The 21,514-nt window shown below is 44.8% G+C and overlaps 1 protein-coding gene across 1 annotated transcript in view; it reads right to left on the bottom strand.

The window, feature by feature from the left end:
- Positions 1-21,514, bottom strand: part of gucy2f (guanylate cyclase 2F, retinal) — a 70,232-nt gene that overhangs the window by 48,481 nt on the left and 237 nt on the right. Inside the window, exons 1-6 of the mRNA XM_069892508.1 lie at positions 21,175-21,514; positions 14,745-15,046; positions 7,816-8,170; positions 6,554-6,638; positions 5,699-5,795; positions 3,864-3,998 (exon numbers count right to left, since the gene is read on the bottom strand). The exon at positions 21,175-21,514 is cut by the window's right edge and continues 237 nt beyond it. Of these exons, the coding sequence (XP_069748609.1) occupies positions 3,864-3,998; positions 5,699-5,795; positions 6,554-6,638; positions 7,816-8,170; positions 14,745-15,046; positions 21,175-21,514 (1,314 nt within the window). The remainder of the gene's footprint in view (positions 1-3,863; positions 3,999-5,698; positions 5,796-6,553; positions 6,639-7,815; positions 8,171-14,744; positions 15,047-21,174) is intronic.

Below are 21,514 nucleotides of genomic sequence, written 5' to 3'. Positions count from 1 at the left end.
ATAGAACTCCTGATCCCGCACAACCTCAAGGCGCTAAATAAAGTGCCTGGGGTTCTTTTCCAATTACGTCCACTGGGTGCTGATAACGCCTATCCCCGGTAAGATCCACAACCTTCCCCTTATCGGCATAAGCCCAGGCAGTCTTCACCCAGATCAAGGGAGACATCGCCAAAGCCACGATGCCTGCTGTGGACAAATCCATTCTATTCCAGGTGGAAAGCAATACCTCTGACTTCGCGCTGGCTGCCAATCTCAACCAGGCAGGCAGGCCAGTAGCCTTTTCTTCCCGTATCCTTCATAATCCTGAGACATGACACTTCTCTGTCAAGAAGGAGAAACAGGCCTTCGTTGAGGCAGTACACCACTGGCATCATTACCTGGCTGGGAAGAGATTTACCCTGCTAACAGACCAACGAGCCGCTGTGTTCACATTCAATACTAAATTGTGGGAGCATGATCAAAAATGACAAAATTCTGAGATAGAGAATCGAGCTCTCCACCTACAATTGTGACATCCTATACTGGCCGGGCAACCTCCCCAGACGCTCTACCCTGGGGGATGTGCACCAGCGAGCATCTCGGCTGCCTCCAGTCCTTCCACAGTGACCTTTGCTACCCCAGAGTCACGAGATTGTTCCATGAAAGCCTGGAACCTTCCCTACTCCATTGAGGATGTCAGGTCATTGACCAGACACTGTCGGGTCTGTGGGGAATGCAAACCACAGCTCTTCCGGCCTGACAAATTGCACCTCATAAAGGCCACATGCCCCTTTGTATGACTCATTATTGATTTCAAGGGGGCCCCTGCCCTTGAACATCATTGACGAGTACTCTGGGTTCCCTTTTGCCATCTCCTGTCCTGACATGATCTCAGCCACTGTCATAAAGGCACTCCGCAGCATATTTACTCTCTTCGGGTACCCACGGTAATCAGGGGTCCTCTTTTATAAGCAACAAACTGCGGCAGTACCTGTTGGCTAGAGGCATTCCCACTAGTCGGATGACCAGCTGCAACTCCCAGGGAAACAGCAGGTAGAGAGAGAAAATGCCACAGTTTGGAAAGCTGTCATCCTGGCTCTTAAATCAAAAGGCCTGACAACATCCCAGAAGCACTCCATGCCATCTGATCTCTGTTATGCACAGATACCAACACAACCCCCCATGAACGCATGTTTTCCTTCCCCAGGAAGTTGGCGACCGGAACTACACTGCCACATTGGCTCTCACCCCCGCGACCCGTCCTTCTGCGGAAACACGTGAGGGGTCACAAGTCTGACCCGTTACTCCTGCTCGCCAACCCTCAGTATGCCTACATGGTGTACCCAGACAGCCATGAGGACACAGTCCCTATCCGGGACCTGGCGCGTGCCAGAGACCCTTGCCCCATCCCCTTCAACCCAGGTCATACCTACATACCTACATCAGGGATTCGGTGCAGGTCAGCGACCCACCCCCCTACCCACAATGCCATGCACCCCTGCTCCAGCTGCTCTAACCACCACAACTGCCCCCACATACAATCAATCCCCATCTCCAACGGAGCCAGCCCTCCATTCCCAGCCTCAGGATACACGGCCAGCAATGGAGCCGACCATTATACCATTGGTGGAACTGCGCCAGTCACAGAGTCAAAGGAGATCACCCGACCGGCTGAGGATTTTTAACCTAGTGAGGTTTTGTTTTAAAAGAACGTGGTGAATGTGGTGATACTGGATAGTTGGCCCATCCCCCCACTAGTGACTCGCTACCTGGTAACTCCTCCCCTTGTGAATAAAGGTTGACCTCCCTTTCCCTTGGAATCGGGCCAGCTACAAGTCTAACGTGTAATGAAACTTATTGTTCCTCACTCTATGGCTTTGGAGTTATTGATAGAGCCCATCACTGCCTTACATCTTCACTAATTCAACAACATAAAGTTTGGAGTCATAACCTTAGTGTTGAACACATCTATCCAATGGGCAGTAACATGGACTCATCACTTAACACATTTAACTAATGGGAAGTTCAACATTCAACACATCATTCACGGCAGTCATTGGATCAATGTTGAACACTTCTAGACAATGAGCAGCCAACCACAACTCACCACCAAAGATATTTATCCAATGGGAAGCAACTTCTCTCTCAACTGTAAGCACATCCAATCGTCGTGAAGGAATCATCAATTCAATGGGGAGCCAATATAAAATCAATACAAAACACATTGAACCAATGGGTAACAACCCTAACACCAAGTACATCCAATCGATCGCCAGCAAGTGTACATCCAACATGAAACACATCCAATCCATGAACAATAGTCAGTATCCAACCGGCAAGAACCTCTCTCTCTCATAGACCTAGGTATTAAACAAGAAAGCCTTCAGACGCTGGAGTTGAGTGCAATGTGCTGGAGAAACTCAGCAGGTCGCACGCATCCATAGAATATAAAGGGTAACCAATATTTTGTGCATGGGCATTCCTTGTTGAAGGGTCCAGGCCTGAAACATTGGTTTCTTCAGCACGTTTGTGTACTACAGCAAGACCTGGTATTTGGTTTCAGACTTCTGGAAGAGGGGTAGCTCTCATTCCTGAGTCCGCATCAGTGGTGACGAGGTGTGAATTATAGACAGCTTTGAAAGAGTAAACATCTCCAGTGGCTGTTGCTATTGCAGCAAGCAGAGTGGAGGTGCTCAACGAAACGTTGGGAGATAGCTCTGTGGAGCACTTTCATTCTATTGGCCACAATAATGGGGATCTCCCAGTGGCCAACCATTTCAATTCCACATACCATTCCCACATGAATGTCTGTCCATGGCCTCATGCTCTGCCAAACTGAGGCCACCAGCATATTGGAAGAACAACACCTAATTTTCCATCTGGGCACACTCCAATCAGATGGCATTAACATTGACTTCTCTGGTTTCTGTTAGGCCCCTCTCCTGTCTCTCTCTCTTTCCTATACCGCTGTCTCTTTTCCTCCAACTCCTCACACACCCCCACCTTTCCCCTCTTCATTCAGAGAGCTATCTCCTGCCCCAATCACTTCATCTTTTTTTTCTTTTCTGCCCTCCCACTCCTATCCACCTACGACCTCCCACCCAGGCCCACCTATGGCCTCTTGACTGTGGGCCTGTGCTCCTCCCCCTGTCCCTTCTTCCCTTCTCCCCCCACCGTTCTGTTCAGGCACCTGCCTTCTTTCTGTTCATACCTTGACGAAGGGCTCAGGCCCACATTGTTGGCTATATCCCTTTGCTTCCTATAGATGCCGTGTTGTCCTGCTGACCTTCTCCAGCACTTTTATATCCACTGGGACAGACATCCCTGTGTGGTGCGGCATGCACCACTCAATTTCTGCTTAGCAAACTCCCATGAACAGCAAGACCCACACCAGACAAATAATGAGAAGGGAATAACCAAGCAATGTGTCTCTCAGTAATACGGGGTAAGAGACAAGCATTGACCAGGAAACAGCTCTCCACCCCCTTCCCTCTCCTTTCAGAGAGCTACCACCACCCCCAATTACTTCCCAGCTTTTTTTTCTCCTCTGCCTTCCCACCCCTATCCACCCACGACCTCTTGCCTGTAGCCCTGTGCCCTCTGCCCCTCCCACCACCATTTTGCTCAAGCACCTGCCTGCTTTTTGCTCACATCTTGATGAAGGGCTCGGGACTGAAATGTTGGTTATGCCTTTTAGCCACAAGGATCACTACATGAACTGCTGAGTTTCTCCAACAACACCTTTGTGTATTAAGCTACAATCACAGTCCCTACAGACTTTCTTATTTAACAACGTGGACCAGGAATAACTCCTCTGCTTTTCCGGTTAGCGCTGTGGATGCACGTCCCATTTAACCCACGTGCGGATGGCCTGGAAGGTTTACCTCGTACACTGCTATGTTTGAGTTCTCTTGCATTGCCACAGCAGAACTTCTCCCGGAGAGTGACTGGTCCAGAGACTTCAGGCTTTTCCGTTCTGATGTACTTTTCCCATCACTCAGATCATCCAAGTTTATTTTCTTGTTTGAGAAGGAAAGGAAAACATCTTTATTTTAGCATTCAGAGGATAGCCCACACCTGGAAGGAACTGCTAGTGGAACCCATAGAATTGGGTACATGTACAACATTTGAAATACATTTGGAGTTCTATGGTTCTATGTACATGATTGGGGGAGTGGGGGGATATGATCTGGGTGCACATCAATGGGACTACACAGAATAATAGTTTGGAACAGACTAGATGGGCATATTTTTCTGCTGTGGTTCTATACTCTCAGGACAAAAAAATCTCCAGAAGGTTGTTAACTCGGCCTGCAATATCACAGGTGCCAAAGCAATGGGCTGTGACTGCGGAGGTGGAAACCAGATGGTCTAGAAATGGCATGGGGTCATCCAGCACGGAAACTCAGGCCATTGAGCCAGTTACACGAATCCTACATTAATCCTGTGGGCACACAGGAGACTGCAGACGTTGAAAGCTGGTCAAGCAGCATCCATTGGAGAAAAAGAGCTTGGGCTGGAACCCTATATCAGGACTGGGTTCTGGCCTGAAGCATCATGCATTCTTTTTCTCCCACTGATGATGCCCACACCAGAGTGTGTGAACCATGGACACCACAACACAGAAACAGGCTCTTCAGCCCATCTAGTCGGTGCTAAACCATCATTCCACCGAGTCCCATGACCTGCAGTTGAAACAAAGCCTTCATACTTGAGGGGGGACACGGTTGGCGTAGGGGTTAGTGCAATGCCTTTACAGCGCCGGTGATCGGGACTTGGGTTCGAACCCCACTCTCTCTGTAAGGAGTAAAGGTGTAGATCTTCCGGGAGAAATAGTGGCGGCGGAGTCAATTGTATTATTTAAGAAAAGGTTGGACAGGTATATGGATGAGAGGAAGATGGAGGGTTATGGGCATTGTGCAGGGAGGTGGGGATTAGAAAGGGGTGTTTGGTTCGGTGCGGACTAGAAGGGCCTAATGGCCTGTTTCCGTGCTGTAATTGTTATTATTATTATTATTAGATTGATTTTGTGTAAATAGGGCAGCACGGGCTCATGGGTGGAATGGCCTGTTGTCATGCTGTATGTCTAAATTTAAAGTTTTTAAATTTAAATTTAATTTACTATCCCTCCCAACCATGCACCTGTCCAAATTTTTCTTAAATGACAAAATTGAGCCCACATTCATCACGTCAAACTGGCAGCTCGTTCCACGACTCTCACCCTAATGTTCCTTCTAAACATTTCTCCTTTCACCCTTAACCCTTGCCCTTTCGTTCATGTCTCACCCAACAGTGGAAAAAAGCCCCGCTTGCATTTACTCTGTCGGCACCCCTCATGTGTTGTCCACTCCCCTCACTTCCTACCAATCACCTACTTGTACCCATTAGCCTGCCAATATCCACACCTTTTGGGATGTTGGAGGGAGTGGGAGAAGCCCACATGGAGATCATGCAAACTCCACGCACACAGCACCCAAGATCAGGATTGACCTGGTGACTAGCTCTGCCATGCTGTCACCCATGAGGATGAAGGATAAAGTTGCCAACAATCTCGTTCAGTTTCCGACAGATGACTGGAAGAGGGGTGGAGTGAAGTAGGTGGAGCCTCAAGCGGGCCGAGAAGGTCTCTACGTTCAGCTTAACTGCGCCAATACAAACCCTCACACGAAAGAGCGAGGTGTGGCACTACAGACAGTAGGAGCAGGAGCCACATACCCACCTTCCTGCTGAGCTGGGGGTTGATGAAGGTCAGGTCCTCAAAGGTCATGATGATTTTGTTCGGCCCCTTCACCATCTGCATATGTTGAATTCGCCGTCTGAAATGAGAACAGCCTCAGTAGGTGCTGGGGGAGATGTGCCTTGAAAGTTCTTCTGGAAGAGGGGGTCCCTAGAGCTCAAGCAGTTAATTCAAGTTTAATATTATTGTCAGGTTGCATTAGGGTACTGTAGAGCTCATCGAAAGAACCAAAGACTTGTTGATCCAAACCAAGGCTTTTATTAGCAAAAGACAGGAGCTCTTCACAGGTGGCCGACCAGTCCGGAATGATCCGACCTGGCTAGGGACACAACCCTTTCAGGCCCATACAATAGGCGTGGCTTAGCTCTCAGCCAATCGCTGTAAGCACAGTCTAGATACAGTAACTATATACACTATGTACATTGGTGATAGATCTGGACTATCACAGGTACACAGCAAAAAAGTCTCCCCACATATAAATGCAGCAAATAAAACTCAATACAGGGTTCTAGAGGAAGATCAGTTTGAACAGAGCAAGGACGACATTATCTTCCTCATGTGAGGTTCATTCAAGGGTCTGATGGCATTTGGAAATCGGTCCTTGAATCTGGTGGTGTGTACAGATATATTCTTCCCAATGGAAGGAAGGAGCAGGGAGTGTGGGTGGGGTGAGTCAATGTGTTGGCTGCTTTTCCAAGGCATCAGGAAGTGGAGATGGAGTGAATGGAAGGGAGGGAAGTTTGAGAGATAGTCTGAGCTGTGTCCACAACTTTGGAGGTCTCATCAAGGGGCCAAGCTGATCACTAGTTCAAAACGGAATGAAGGAAAACGCCGTACCTGATAAAATAGGCAATGGCAAGTCCACACAGTGCAAAGTAAATGATTAGCCCGAAACCCAGGATAACGACTTTTAACTCAATGCCTGCCGAGAGAGAGAGAGAGAGAGAGAGAGAGAGAGAGAGAGAGAGAGTAGAAAGAAGGGATAAGATGGGACAGAGTGGGGGAAAGAGGGAGATGGAAAGAGGAGGAGAAGGGAGAGCAGGGGAGCAGATAGAAACAGGTAGGGAAGGTGAGAGAGGGAGATGGAGGGGAGAGAGGGAAAGAGAAAGATAGAAAAATGAGTGATTATTGAATGGAAAATTCTAAAACTTCAAACTACAAAGGTAAATGCGAAAGAATGCAAAAGTATAAATGGAATAAGCTGGAAATACTCTACAGGTCGAACAACATCCGTGTAGAGATGCGTCAACAGGAAATATATTTTACTGCTCTTGATTAAGGGATATTTTTTGGCCATAGATAAAGCTGTTACTCTTCAGGAAATTGTGCTACAGAATCTTTCTTGTCCACTGGGAAACCAGTGAATGTCGCTTTGACTTCAGGCTTAGTTTTAACTGAGCTGGAGATCTGACAATGCCCAGGGCAAGTCTGAAGAATGGCATTTCATCTTTCACTCGCCCACTACAGCCTTTTGTACTTGACACCGATGCTCCCTTGAACCCCGTGGATCCAGCAAACTCTATTTGTAGGTCCTGCTGCCTGTTATCCACCTGTACTGTTAATTTAAAGGCGGCATGGTTCGAACCCGGCGCTGTCTGTACATTCTCCCTGTGTCTGCTGTGAGATTGATAAACAGTATCCTGTAACTGAGTAAATCAACCCAGTATATTTATATTAAATTACACCTTTAAGTACATATGTAATTATTGTGTGCTCTGTATTGTGTCTGTGTGTGCACCATGGTCCAGAGAAACGCAGTCTCGCAGGTTGTACACATAAGGTCAGATGATAATAAATTTTTGCATTTTTAAAAATCTAGACATACAGCAAAGTAACAGGCCCTTTTGGCCCATGACCCCAATTACACCCAATTGACCAAGACCCCCAGTACATTTTGAAGGGTGGGAGGAATCTGGAGCCTCCCAGGCAGACACGGAGAGAACATACGAACTCCTTACAGACAACAAGAGATTCGAACCCCAGTCCCGGTTGCTTAAACAGTGTTGTGTCCACCGCTACGCCAACCGGGCCACCCTTGAAGTAGAATTTGATTGAAAACCGACTGGAAGTGAACACCAAAGACATTGTTTGAAGCTTACCTCCAATGCAAATGATATCAGGCTCAAACCAGCAGTCAGAGTCGGTATTTGGAGGTGATCCACCGGGAAAATGAATGCCAGTAACCCCATGGACCAGCCTTTCAGTAGCCATATCAATAGTGTAGGTAGCCAACAGTTGCTCGCTCTTCCCGTTGGTGTCCAAAATGACATAGTTGACTATTCCTTCGCCTTGTTTGCTGGTCTCGATCTTCTGATTAAAACCAATGAAGTTCAGGTCCTGGGTGTAGTTGGCGAGCATCCTTCCCGAGATCTGGGCCCCATCTCTCAGTGCGTTCTCCATGGTTTTGGCGATGAAATAAATCCCATTATAAATTGTTCCAAAGAGTGGTGAAACCTGCAGGATGAGATGGGTGAATATTTCAGCGCAGCCCTGAACCTGAAATTAGTTTTCGACAGTGGCAACTGGACCTTGGGGTTGATTCTCCTTTTTGACTTTAGAACGTGGAACATAGGAGAGTACATCATGAAACACAAAGGTCCGCATACCCTGTGACTGGATTTAAAACATGGAAATGCTGGAAGAACTCGGTCTCGCGGAGTCTGCAGGAGGTAAAGATAGATTACCATCGTTTCGGGCCTGAACACTTCCTCAAGGGATGAGTGAATAAACAGGTGTCAGAATAAAGACTGGGGACGGAAAGGGGGAAGACCAGGAGGTCCAGACCAACAGACAAAAGATGTTAATTGGATCTGATAAGAGGAAAGGAGAGAAGTGACTTTGGCTCTGTGAAAGGAGACAGAAGGAAAAGGGAAGAGAGGGAGAGACAGAGTTAGAGGAAAGGAGTCGGTGAAAGAAGATGGGGGGGGTTGTTCTAACTAAAACTGGAGAAGATACCAGCTGGTTGGAGAGTGGCCAGATGGAAGATGAAGTGTTGTTCCTCCAATTTGTGGGTGGTCTCAGACTACGACACATGAGACCATGGACAGACACGTCATCAAGGGAATGGGGTGGCCAATTGAAATGGGTGGCCTCGAGGAGATCCATGCTATTGTGGCGGACAGAGCCGAGGCGCCCAACGAAGTGATCTCCCAGTCTGCGTCCAGTCTCTCTGATGTAGAGGAGACAGGAACAGACCATTTGGTCGATAATCTCTGTGCTGAACATGATGCCATTTTAATAAAGATCCAGGAGTGAAACACAATATTCCATCTCGGCACCTTCCAACTGGGTGGCATTAACCTCGACTTCTCTGGTTTCTGTTAGCTCCCCCACCCCCATCTCGCCCCTTTCTCTATCCCTAGGTTTCCTTTCCTCCAGATCTTCATTCACAGAGCCACCCCCTCCCTGATCAATTTAGGGTGCAAGGTTGGCTTAGCAGTTAGAGCAATGCCTTTACAGTGCCAATAATCGGGGTCGGGGTTCGATTGTAAGGAGTTGGTACATTCTCCCTGTGTCGGTGTGGGTTTTCCCCAGGGGCTCTGGTTTCCTCCCACCATTCGCAACGTACCGGGGGTATAGGTTAATGGGGTGTAAATTGGGTGGCATGGTCTCATGGCCCCTCCCCCTGCCCTTTCTTCCCTCCAACCCCAGTCTTTTTATTCGGATGCCTGCCTGCTTTTTTCTCATACCTTGAAGAAGAGTTGAGGCCTGATATGATGGTTATATATATTTACCTCCTATGGACGCTGCGAGACATGCTGAGTTCCTCCAACATATCGGTGTTTTTATAACAAAGGTTCAAATTGGATTCGTGGTTTAATGCCATTGGTTCAATACCTGGGAACTGGAGATTTCGGCCCACACCACAGCGTGTCCGTAAAAATGATACTGAGGCAAAAAAAAATAATTATGAGGCTATAAAATTCATGCTGGGAACCTGAAACACAGGCAGCATCTGTGGAAAGAGAAACAATTAACGCTTCAGGTCAAAGATCCTTCATTTTGGACGCAGGGAATCTGCAGACATCTAGATAGGGGAAGGGGGCTGGCAATGAAGAACAATGCTGGTAAATGGGAGGTCATCCACTTTGGAAGGAAAAAAATAGTAGATCCAATTATTATTAAATGGTGAATGGTTGCAGCATACTGTTGTGTGGACGAACTTAAGAGTGTTTGTGCATGAGGTTGGTTTGCCATTGCAACAGGCAATCAAGAAGGCAAATGGGATGTTGGGCTTCATTGCTAGAGAGATTGGATTAAGAGCAGGGAGATTCTACTACAGGATTCTGGTGAGGTAGCGTGTGCAGTTCTGGTCTCCGTGCATGAGAAAGGATAGTGCCTTAGGAGGTGGTGCAGAGGAGTGATGGTCGGGTTAGCCTATAAGGAAGACTATTCTCATTGGATACGAGATGAATAAAGAAACATACAAAATTATGAAAGGAATATATAAGATGGAAGCAGGAAAGTTGCTCCCACTGGTAGGTGAGACTAGAACGGGGAGGGGGGGGGGGGCGGGGGACGGTCACAGCCTTAAGATTTGGGGAGCAGATTTAGGATGGAGCTGAGGAGGAACTGCTTCTCCTATGGGACGATGAATCTGTGAAACACTTCCCAAGGAAACAGTGCATGTTCAGATAGATCAATGCTTGCACAGTAGCGCAATGAAGAACTATGGGGAAAAGGCAGATGAGAGGAGATAAATCCACGGGCAGATCAGCCGTGGTCTTATTGAACACTGGAACAGACTCAACGGGCCAGAGGGATGACTGCCGCTCCTACTTCTAAAGTTCTTTTGTTCAATATAAACTGTCAACTGTTTCCCTCTGCACAGATACCACCTAGCCTGCTGGGTGTTTCCAGAATCCACTGTGCTTTTTTTCCCACTGTGAGATCATGTTGCACAATGTAGATTGTATTCCTATTCTCTGTTGAACATTTGGGAGTTAGGCTGGGTAAGATGATTAAAGAAGTCGATAGCTCAGTTAGGAGTAAAATTAGTTCTTGTCATGAATGGCTCCAGGTTATCCAGATCAGCACCAATCCATAAAAGATCTGCAATATCTTTCTTGCACTATGGTAACTGTGAATATTTATTTTTTTGTCTTTTGTATTTTTTTTAAATCTTGTTTTAATTTCATTTAAAGTATGCCATTATCTTGTTTTAAGAACTAACCATTTGGCTGCAGCAAGTAAGAATTTTGGTGCATATGTACATTGTACAATGTGTATGACAATTGTCAGCTGTTATCAGTTATAGATCAAGTGCTGCTAAGTGTGGGAGTATTTAATTTAATTTAGAGGTACAGGCCCTTCTGGCCAATCAGCCCATGCTACCCAAATACACGCATGGGGATTAACCTTGTTACAGGTTATATTATTATGGTTATGGATAAACATGACTTTAAAAGAGATAGATTGTGGGGGTTTAGTGTGTAGGTCACTTCACAAGCAGAGTAACACTTCACAAAAGACGTCTCATTTAAAATGCAAGAGCTTTTCTGAAGCTAAATGTTGAGGCTCCGAGTGATTTTGCAGAGATAATGGAACTGCTTTGGAAAGAACTTCACAAGGAGATGCAAATTGGAACAGAGTCCAGGCTCAAGTACTGATAAGATCTTTCAAAGATTGGGTTTGGAGCCTTGGGAGAGATTGTTTGGTTTTTACAAGCAGTGAGAGGCAAAAGCAAACAAGATTCTTCTGTCAGAGGGAGGGGGAGAGAGAGAGAGAGAATAGTCAGTTCTACAATAGCAGTTGAGACTGCAAACTGGCAGGCTTGATGAAAACCCCCATTTTGAAGGCGGGTTGTGAGTTCTGAGTTCTGCCTGTTCAAAATCCTTGAAGTGCTTACAAGAGGAAATGGCTGACTAGAGTGTTCTACCTGAAATAAGGGAAACAAAAGGAACTCTGTGGTGACCTGGAAGAAGAGGTTATCATTTGGAAAACCTGAGTTTCTTCGGCAAGACACTGAAGTGTCTGATTGAAGGAGATCAGTTTGTGTGTGTCCAACGAGCAACAAATTTCTCTCTGAAACCAACAGGAACCTTCCTGAGTGGTAACCATTTAACTTTAAACACCCGAGCCTGGTGAAGATTCATAAATGTTAAATTTGTACACAGTATAAGAATTGCCTGATACCGGTGAACTTGGAGAAGTGAGAAGTGAGATTGGACTGTGAATCAAAGAACTTGCCTGAACATAAGCACATTACATACACATGTGCTTATAGTTAGAAGGGGGTTAAGTTAAGTTAATGGTTTAAGATTGATCTTGTTATTATGTTTAAAGAAAATTAAAAGCAATTTTTGTTTTAGTCATCATTGTCTTGGAGAATTTCTATTGCTGCTGGGTTTTGGAGTCCTTTGGGCTCGCAACAACCTACTAACCCTATATATCTTTCAAACGTGGGAGGAAACAGAAGCTCCCGGAAGAAGCCCTACCCAGGTCACGGAGAGAATTATGAACTCCTTACAGGTGCAGTGGATTCGAACATGGGTCGCTGATACTACACAGCATTTCACTGTGACTCTGACTGTGCCATCCTAATTAAATGTGCTTTTCTCTTGATGCTTGATTTTGTTTTATCTTGTACACTATCTGCTGTACTAAATCGTGGGATGATCTGCCTGGATAGCACGCCAAATAAACAATTTCCACCATGCCTCGATCCAAACTTCTTATTCGCACCGGTGGATTGGATCCCGGGTCGCTGGCGCTGTAGTAAAGTTACGCTAACCGCTATGCTAACCATTCAGTATCAGTATGCTTGTGGTGGGCCAAAGGACCTGTTTCTGAGTGTCACATCTCTATGACTCCGTCAACATCAAACATTGGAGGAAGGTCTTTCAGGGCTGATGTAAGGAAGCCCATCCAGAGGAAATCTGAACCTGTCTCCCCAAAGCACCATTAAGACTTGAGGTCAATCAAACATTTCTGGACTGAGATCAAAGCTTTAGTGCAAGAAAAATAAGACCATGGAACCTACATGAATCAATGGAGCCTGAACAAAATATCCCACCCATACTTGTCCCACCTGCCTGTATATGGCCAATATCCCTCTAAACCCATCCTATCTATCGACTTATCCGAACTTTGGCTGAAACATTGCAATAGTATCTGCCTCAATCATCTCAACCAGCTGTCCATTCCAAACATCCAACATCTTTTGGATAAAAAAAAAGTTACTCCTCGGGTTCCTGTTAAATACACCCACCTCACCTTAAATCATGTCCTCTAGTTATTGATTCCCCTACTCTGGGCAAAAAAAAACCTCTACATTCACCTGATCTATTCCTTACACGTTTTTGTACACCTCTGTGAGAAACCCCCCCCCCATTATCCTCCTGCATTCCAGCCTGTTCAGCCTCTCCCTATTGCTCTCCCTAAGACACAATGAAAAGCATTGTTTTGGGTGCTACCCAGCCAAGGCAACCCACATTAAGAACAACAGGTAGTGGAATATGTGAAATGTGCAGGGTTTGGTGTTACAGTGAGTCACAGAGTGTAGGGTGGGGTGTTGCAGTGAGTCACAGAGTACAGGGTGGGGTGTTAGAAAGGCAAAATGCAGGAGGGAGTGAATTACAGTTAATGGAACATGGAAATGCTGGCCCAGTTGGCAAACTGAAGCTGGTCCCATTTGCCTACATTTGGTCTGTATCCTCCTCAACCTTTGCCATCCATATTCTTTAGGGAAGAGTGACCATGACATTATAGAATTCTTCCTTAAGATGGGCATGTTTCTGAGACTGGGGACTTGAAGTAAATAAAATCAACTTTGAAGCCATGCAGTGTAGCAGGCAATGAATAATTGAGAGATATGTAGACAAAGGAGAAATTACAGCTTGTCTTTCTCCCTTTCCCAGTTCTGGCAACGAATCTTCAACCTAAAACTATGTGTTTCCCTCTCACTGAACCTGCTGGCATTTTTGAGTTAATGAATGGATAAAATGAGGGAGTTAGTTTACAAGGGACTATACTCCCAGAACATAAAAAAATAGAAATCTCCAGTTCCATACAGGCCCTTCGGCCCACAGTGTTGTGCTGACCTAATAGCCCACTCTAACAACTGCCTGGATTTTCCCTCTATTTTTTCTCAGTTTCACATACCTATCTAATATTCTCCTTTAAAAATCCTATCGTAACTGCCTCCACCACCATTTTCGGCAGAGCGTGCGCCTACCACTCCGTGTGTGATAAACCTTCCTCTTATATCCCCCCAGTACTTACTCCCAAACACCTTAAAACTTTGCCTCCTCGTGTTAGCCATGTCAGCCCGTGTCTGTGGGTTTCCTCTGGGTAGTCTGGGAAAAAGCACCTGGCCATCCACATGATTGATGCCTACCTGTGTGCACCCCTATCAGGTCACCCCTCAACCTCCGTCACCCCAAGGAGAAAAGATCAAGTTTACTCAACCTATCCTCATAAGGCATGTTCTCCCATCCAGGCAGCTTCCTTGTAAATCACCCCTGCATGCTCCTATAGCACGCACATATTTCTTGTAATGAGGTGAACACAGCTGAACACAATAAGCACAGCAGGGAGGGCCCACGCCCGAAATGTTGGTTACCTTTCCTTCCTATGATGGTGCGTGACCTGCTGAGTTTCTCCAGCACGTGAGTAATACACTCAACCCCAGCGTCTGCAGACCACCTTGTTTAACGTGTTAGAAACTTTCCTTTATCTTCACGTTCCTCTCCCTTCCACCTCCCATGGATCCCCCTGCCCTCAAACACAAGAGGCCGTAGATTTTAGAAGGGGAAAATGTAAATTTAAATTTTCAATTTAGACATTCAGCACAATAATGGGCCATTTCGACTCACGAGCCTGTACTGCCTAATTACACTCCATTGGCCTACACCCCCCCCCACCCCCAGATACGTTTCAAATGGTGGGAGGAAACTGGAGCCCCCAGGGAAAACCCATGCAGATATGAGAAGAACATACATACTCCCTATAGACAGCATGGGATTCAAACCTGGTCACTTGTTCCGTAACAGTGTGGTGCTAAGCTTAGAAATTATGGACTGTTTACCTGTTCTGTTTGATGGAACGATGCCGTTTCTCCACTCTCTTGTGCCTTTGTGAAAGCCTCGTAGAAGGACATCTCTTCTGAAGCTATTGTTATGGTCAAGACAGCGTCGTAGGCAGCTAACAGTTTGGAGTTGCTCCTCAATGCAGAGTAAGTCACGTTCCTATGAGGTAAGCTGTAGAGTAAAGTGTCATATGGTATGAAGACATATCTCCCATCGGTCAACCCCATGGCGTGGGCCTTCTCCAGGAAGATTGACTGCTCTTCACCACCAATGAGAGCTGAGTGCATGCACATCACAATCACTGGAAGACAAAGCCGCATTAGTGTTGTCAGTCATAGGCAAGAAGATCCCATACAAGTTCAAGTTCAGGTTTATTGCCACACGAACTGAGATACAGTGAGAAACCAGGTGTGCAAGAAGTCCACAGGTGTACCGTGGATTGTATTCATAGCTAGCATAACGGAAAAAGCCATGCTTTTACAGCATTACCCAACTGGGGCTCGAATCTGGCGCTATCTGTAAGGACTCTGTATGTACTTCCCGTGTCTGTGGGTTTCCTCTGGGTAGTCTGGTTTCCTCCTGCCCTTCAAAACGTACCGGAGTTGTAGGTCAATTGGATGTCATTGGGTGGCACAGGCTGAAAGGGCCTGTTACTGTGCTGTACATCTAAATTTAACATTTATATACTGATTGGTTGGTTCCCGGTTTGGTTTGAAAACATGAGTGCTCAGGAGCGCAGAAGGCTGCAGAAGGTGACAAACCTGGCCAAGGCCGTCACGGGCATTGGCCACACATCCAATGCAAACATCTGTGTGAGGTGCTGGCGTGAGAAGGCAGCCAACATCATAAAGGACCCCTATCACCCAGGTCACAGCCTCTCCTATCTGCTGCCTTCAGGGAAAAGGTACAGAATCCTGAAGACCAGCACCTCTCAGTTCAAGAGCTGTTTCCTTCCAACAACCATCAGACATTTGACCTTCCCCATATTACGCTAACCATAAACTACCCCAGCACCACAAGAAGATCTTTCTGCAAAAAAAAATCTTTTCCTGGCACTAATTTTAACTGTGAATATATATATTCTGTCTCATGGCATCTTAACCGATCTGTGTTAATATGAATCGTTACATGGATAGGAGGGGACTAGAGGGGTATGGACCGGGTGCTGGTCAGTGGGACTAGGAGGGTGGGGATTTGCTACGGCATGGACTAGTAGGGCCGAACTGGCCTGTTCTGTGCTGTAAGTGGTTATATGGTTATATGGAATCCTTAGTTTAATGTTAAAACTATATTTTATCTAGATATGGTTTAGCAAGTTAGTTTGGGTGGTTACAGGGACACAAAGACAACATATTAATATTTTAAACACACATGGTTATTTAAGATAGAAGAGAGAAGACAGTTTGCGAAGAAAATGGATGCTGATTGAAGTTAGAGTTAAGATGAAAAGGATTTATGATGGTCATTGATATTGGAAACATTAAGTGTTATTTCAGAAGCACCTGTATAAATGCACAACCATTTTAGTTCTGAGGAAAGCAGACTTCCTGGAGACATAAGTGAACTTAAATGCTTTGTGTCAAAAGACTTTATGAGCTTCAAAGACAGAAATAAAGTCACATACCATGTGACATGAGAAATGGGAGCAATATATTATCGAAATGAGAGACAGTTCAGCTTGGAGTTTACATAAGTCAAAACCCTGTGACATACAGGGGTTGAGACCTTGTGAAAGACAGGGTTGAGTTACAGTAACTAGAATTGGTGCTGTTGTCTGTGTTACTCCTGGGAAAAGGGGAACACAGAATCAGTGGCTTTTCAAATAAGGAAGACCATTTTGCTGTCTCTTTGGAAAAGATCACAGATTTCTACTGGGTCTATTTTTGTAGGGCCACTTCATTTAACCTTTGTCTGGGTTTGTGAATTCATCATGGAAGAAAATAGCCACATTTGCTGTCTCTTTGAAAAGAGGACAGATTCTTCATGTGGAAAACAGATTCCAAAATCTTCAGTAAAAAGAAGAATGTATGATGCTGGGAAGACAGAAATTGTATTCTCCTTTTCACAGGAGGTACATTGGTGGCTCAAAAGCTGCTCACTTCTATTTAAAGAATGTCTCTCAAGACATCTCATCAAAAGAATTGCGAGTAAAGAGGCCTGAAGACCTGGTGCTTAAAAACACTTGATAATTATCTCTGAACTGAGAATTTAAGATTTTAAAGCAAGACTAAAATGATGCTGAAGTAAATGTGTAAGAACTAACAAAGTCTTTTTACTCCCAAACAAAAATTAAAAGAGCTGTGAGTTCGTAACAGCATAGGGTGGAAATTTAATTTGCGCTATTATAGTTGGTGTATCTTAAGTATCTGATACTGCAGCAAGTTAGAATTTCAGTGCATCTTATGTTGTACTTATGTTTATGACAAAGGTATGTCACCAATCTCTCAAAAACTTCTACAAGTGCATCTGTGGAGAGCATTCTGTCTGTCTGGTATGGAGGTGCCAACACTTAGGAGAGGAAAAGCCTACAGAGGTTGTTAACTCGGCCTGTGACATCACAGGCACCAGTCTTCACTCCATCGAGAGGCGGTGAATCAAGAAAGCAGCCGCTGCCATCAAAGACCCTTTGCCACCTAGACCATGCCCTCTTCTCACTGCCACCATCAGGAAAGAGGTGCAAAAGTTAAAATCTTGTGGTTTTGCTTTTTGTTAATTTTGTGCCTTTCTCTTTAAGAAAAATTGTTGTTTGTAGTGTTTCCATAATTACTATGACATCGTATATCATAATATCCAAGCAGACTGAGAGTTTGCATCTCATTCTTCAAAGAGTTATGAGAGAGACGTAAGATCAAGATATTTTTCTTTGAATTCATCTTATCTGATCTTAATTCACTTGAATTTGTTTATTTCTTTTATGTCTATTTAAAGTTGAATATCGCTATATCATTGTACAGGACGCTTTATTTACTCATCATTATGAAAGTCTCAATGCGAATTTATGCAAAATGATTATTTGATTTATCAATGAATTAAAGCTACTTAAAGCTGCATCTATGAAGTTTGATTTACTGAATTAATAAGAAAGAAATTTGGAGTATCGTCGCTTACGTTTCTTTGAAGATGACACACTTTGTAATTGGGAAATACTGGAACTTGGAAAGGGTCGTCTATAGAGGTACAGGAGCCTGAAGTCAATGGCATAAGAACAGCTTCTTCCCCCTGCCATCAGATTCCTGAATGATCAATGAACCAGACAGTGCCTTACTTTGACTTTTTAGTTATTTTGAAATGTTTGCCCTGTGACACTGCCAGAAAAAAAAAACAAATTTGGTTTCATGTTCATGACAATAAATTCTGATTCTGATTCTGACAATAAACTCTCATCTCAGGGTGGCACAGCTGGCATGATCAGGAGTGAAGCTCGAATCCCGTGCTGTCTGTAAGGAGTTTGTACGTTCTCCCTGTGTCTGCATGGATTTTCCCTGGGGGCTCCAGATTCCTCCCACCATTCAAAACATACTGAAGGTGTAGGTTAATTGGATGTAAATTGGGCAGCATGAACTTGTGGGCCAAAATGGCCTGTTATAGGGCTGAATGTCTACATTTAAAAAGAACAGCTAATTAACCCATTCATAGCAGAGAGGAAAAAAAAATACCAGAGTGCAGAGTTACAGCGAGAGATCAGTCAGAATATTATTTTATTCGTGAGGATCATTGATAACAGGAGAAAAGTAAACATCCTTTAACCTGGTGATGTGAGATCTCATATTCAAAAAATCTCTTTCCTGATGGGAAGCAGTTGTAGTCATAAGAACATAAGAAACAGGAGCGGGAGTTGGCCATCCGGCCCGTTGAGCCTGCCCGGAGATCGTGGCTGATCTGATGATAGGCTCATCTCCACCGACCTGCCTTTCCCCACATCCCTTAATCCCCCTGTTATGTAAAAGTCTGTCCAACCTTGACTTAAATATATTTACTGAGGTCACCTCCACTGCTTCAGACACATTCAACACCCTTTGGGAACACCAGTTCCTCCTCATCTCCGTCCTAAATCCTGAGGCTATGTCCCCTTGTTCTAGCTCCCTCACTAATGGAATCAACTTACCCACCTCAATCTGATTGACGTCTTTCATAATTTTATCAATTTCTATAAGATCCCCTCTCATTCTTCTAAATTCCAGCAAAGTACAGTCCCTGAATCAGTCAGAATTAGGTACAACCCTTCCTTTACAACAAGGCCCTCACTCTGATCCTTGTGCAGTAATGACTGTGTGGCCCAAACTCTATCAGTAGATGAAACCACGGCTGTAGGATGGATCTCAAACAAAGAGAAGATGGCATAGAGTCAAGTGGCATGGTGTCAGGACAACAACCTCTCCTTTGAAATGGAGATGGTCATCGAGCTCAGGGAGGAAGGGATGGATAGTCTGTGTTAATGATGCTGAGATGTAGAAAGCTTTTAGGTGTGAATATTGCTAACAGAATCTCAAAAACGTTGCCCACATATTAAAGGATCCATTTCCCCCAACCTGTCACACTCTCCTCTACCCCTACTCCCAGAGGGCAAGAGGTACACCAGTTTGAAAAAATCTCACCACCAGATTGAAGGGCTGCAGTTATCAGACTCTTGAATGAACCATCAAAACAGGCCAACGGCCCGTCTAGACCTTGCTGAACTATTATTCTGCCTTGTCCCATTGACCTGTACACAGTCCACAGCCCTCCATACCCCTCCCATCCATGAACCATTAAAATTGAGCCCACATTCGTCACTTCAGCTGACAGCTCATTCCACACCCCCACCACTCTCTGCGTGGTTCCACCGTGTTCCCTTTAAACATTTCACCTTTCACCCTGAACCCATCTCCTCCAGTTCTTGTCTTACCCACCCTCTCAGCAGTAAAATAATTCTGCCCTTGCATTATTTTAAATGAACACAACCTACATATGGAGAGCAAGAAAGGAGCTTGAATAAAGCAAGGCATAGATAAGTCCTTTGGTCCTGATTGAGAGCAGTTCTGGTCATCCAGCTATAAGAATAATGTCAATAACTGGAAAGGAAAGGTTCACAAGGAAGCTACTGGGATTGGAATGCTTCAGTCATAGGGAGAGAGTGGATAGATTGGGACTTTTCTAAGTGAAGCAGAGGAGGCAAAGAGGAGATCTTCTAGAGCAGCGGTTCTCAACCTTTCTTTCCCACTTACATCCCACCTTAAGACATTCTCACTCTCCAATTCAATGCTGATCAAACTATCCAATCTATCTCTCCTCACCTCTATAATATTTCCTTTGCAAATCTTTCCCCACTTTCTTTTAAGAGTTCCTATTTAAGTAGCTCATACAGCTTGTCCTATCCAAAAAAAAGTTCCTTATTCTCCCCCCTTGCCAATTAATTTAGAACGGTAGCTTCTAGTTACAGAGCATCTACAGTTCTTCCTATTAAATCTATTAAAACAATCCAGAATGCAGAACTCCAGAAGCCAGATCAAGTCCAAGCTGATTGAAATTAATTAGGTAATGTAACACAGCCAACTGATTTACCAGACATTTGAATTAAGTCTATTAGCTACTAGACTGGAGAAGCTGGTCTGGTGCTCCTCAGAGCAAGTGAGGTAGAAAGGAGATTGCACACAAGTTTAAAGGTAGATAAAGAAGAGTCCCCACTAGCTGATGGAACAGATATAAACGGACCAATCATCTACAGTGTGTGTGTGGGTGTGTGTGTGTGTGTGTGTGTGTGTGTGTGTGTGTGTGGGTGTGTGTGTGTGTGTGTGTGTGTGTGTGGGTGTGTGTGTGTGTGTGATGTGTGGTGTATGGGTGTGTGTGGGTGTATGGCTGTGTGTGTGTGCATATTACTGTGTTTTTATGTATGCATTTAACTATGTGTGCTTAACAATTGTGTACGCATGTGTGAGTGTGTATGCAAGATTTTGTGTGTGTGTGTATGTGTGTGGGTGGGTGGATGTGGGTGCTTCTAAGTGTGTGTGTATTTATGCGTAGATATGATTATGAGTGTTTGTGTGAGTGTGTATGCAAGATTGTGTGTGTGTATGTGTGTGTGTATGTGCACGTCTATATATGTGTGTATGTATCTGTATGTCTGTGGATATGTGCGGACACTTATGTCCATATGTATTCATGACTTGCCTACGTATGTGTGCAAGTCATATGTGTTTATGCAGGGAAGTGCGTGTATGGCTGTGTGTGAATCTGTGCTTGGCTGTAATAATAGAAATCGTGAACAGTACTTATTACTTCCCCTCTATGTATGTTTGTTTCACAAACTTTGATTTGAACAGAACCATTGTGAGGGAATAGAAATAATCTCAACTGTTATCAGTATCCTAAGCTAACTGAAAAAACTACTTATGGTACTACTTATGTGTTCCACGTGTAATCAGAGACTTTTAAGTTCATGAAAGCACTCACCTCGAAGGTCTGGAACACTTTTAATCTTCTGTAAGGTTTTCAGAACATCTTCATCAGTGTATCCCATCGACCTGACAATCCCCACTGGAAGCCCTTTGAACCTGAGGGCATCAGCCACCTTGTTAGCAGTATCTATCCAGATATTTTCATTTGAGGATACTATACCAATGTGGGCCCAAAGGAAATATTTCATCACACTGAACAAAACCTTTATGGGTGATAACAAGGTCCTCACAAAGGTCGGGTAGCTATTGGTGTTATCAAGCTGTAAGTTGACGCAAGCCCACGAAAATATTCCCTTATTCCAATACTTGCCCATGAGTGAAGCTGCCTCGCAATA

Source organism: Narcine bancroftii, chromosome 7 (assembly GCF_036971445.1).
Source record: "Narcine bancroftii isolate sNarBan1 chromosome 7, sNarBan1.hap1, whole genome shotgun sequence".
NCBI classification, from domain to species: domain Eukaryota; kingdom Metazoa; phylum Chordata; class Chondrichthyes; order Torpediniformes; family Narcinidae; genus Narcine; species Narcine bancroftii.
This window is presented reverse-complemented; position numbering and strand designations above follow the sequence as displayed.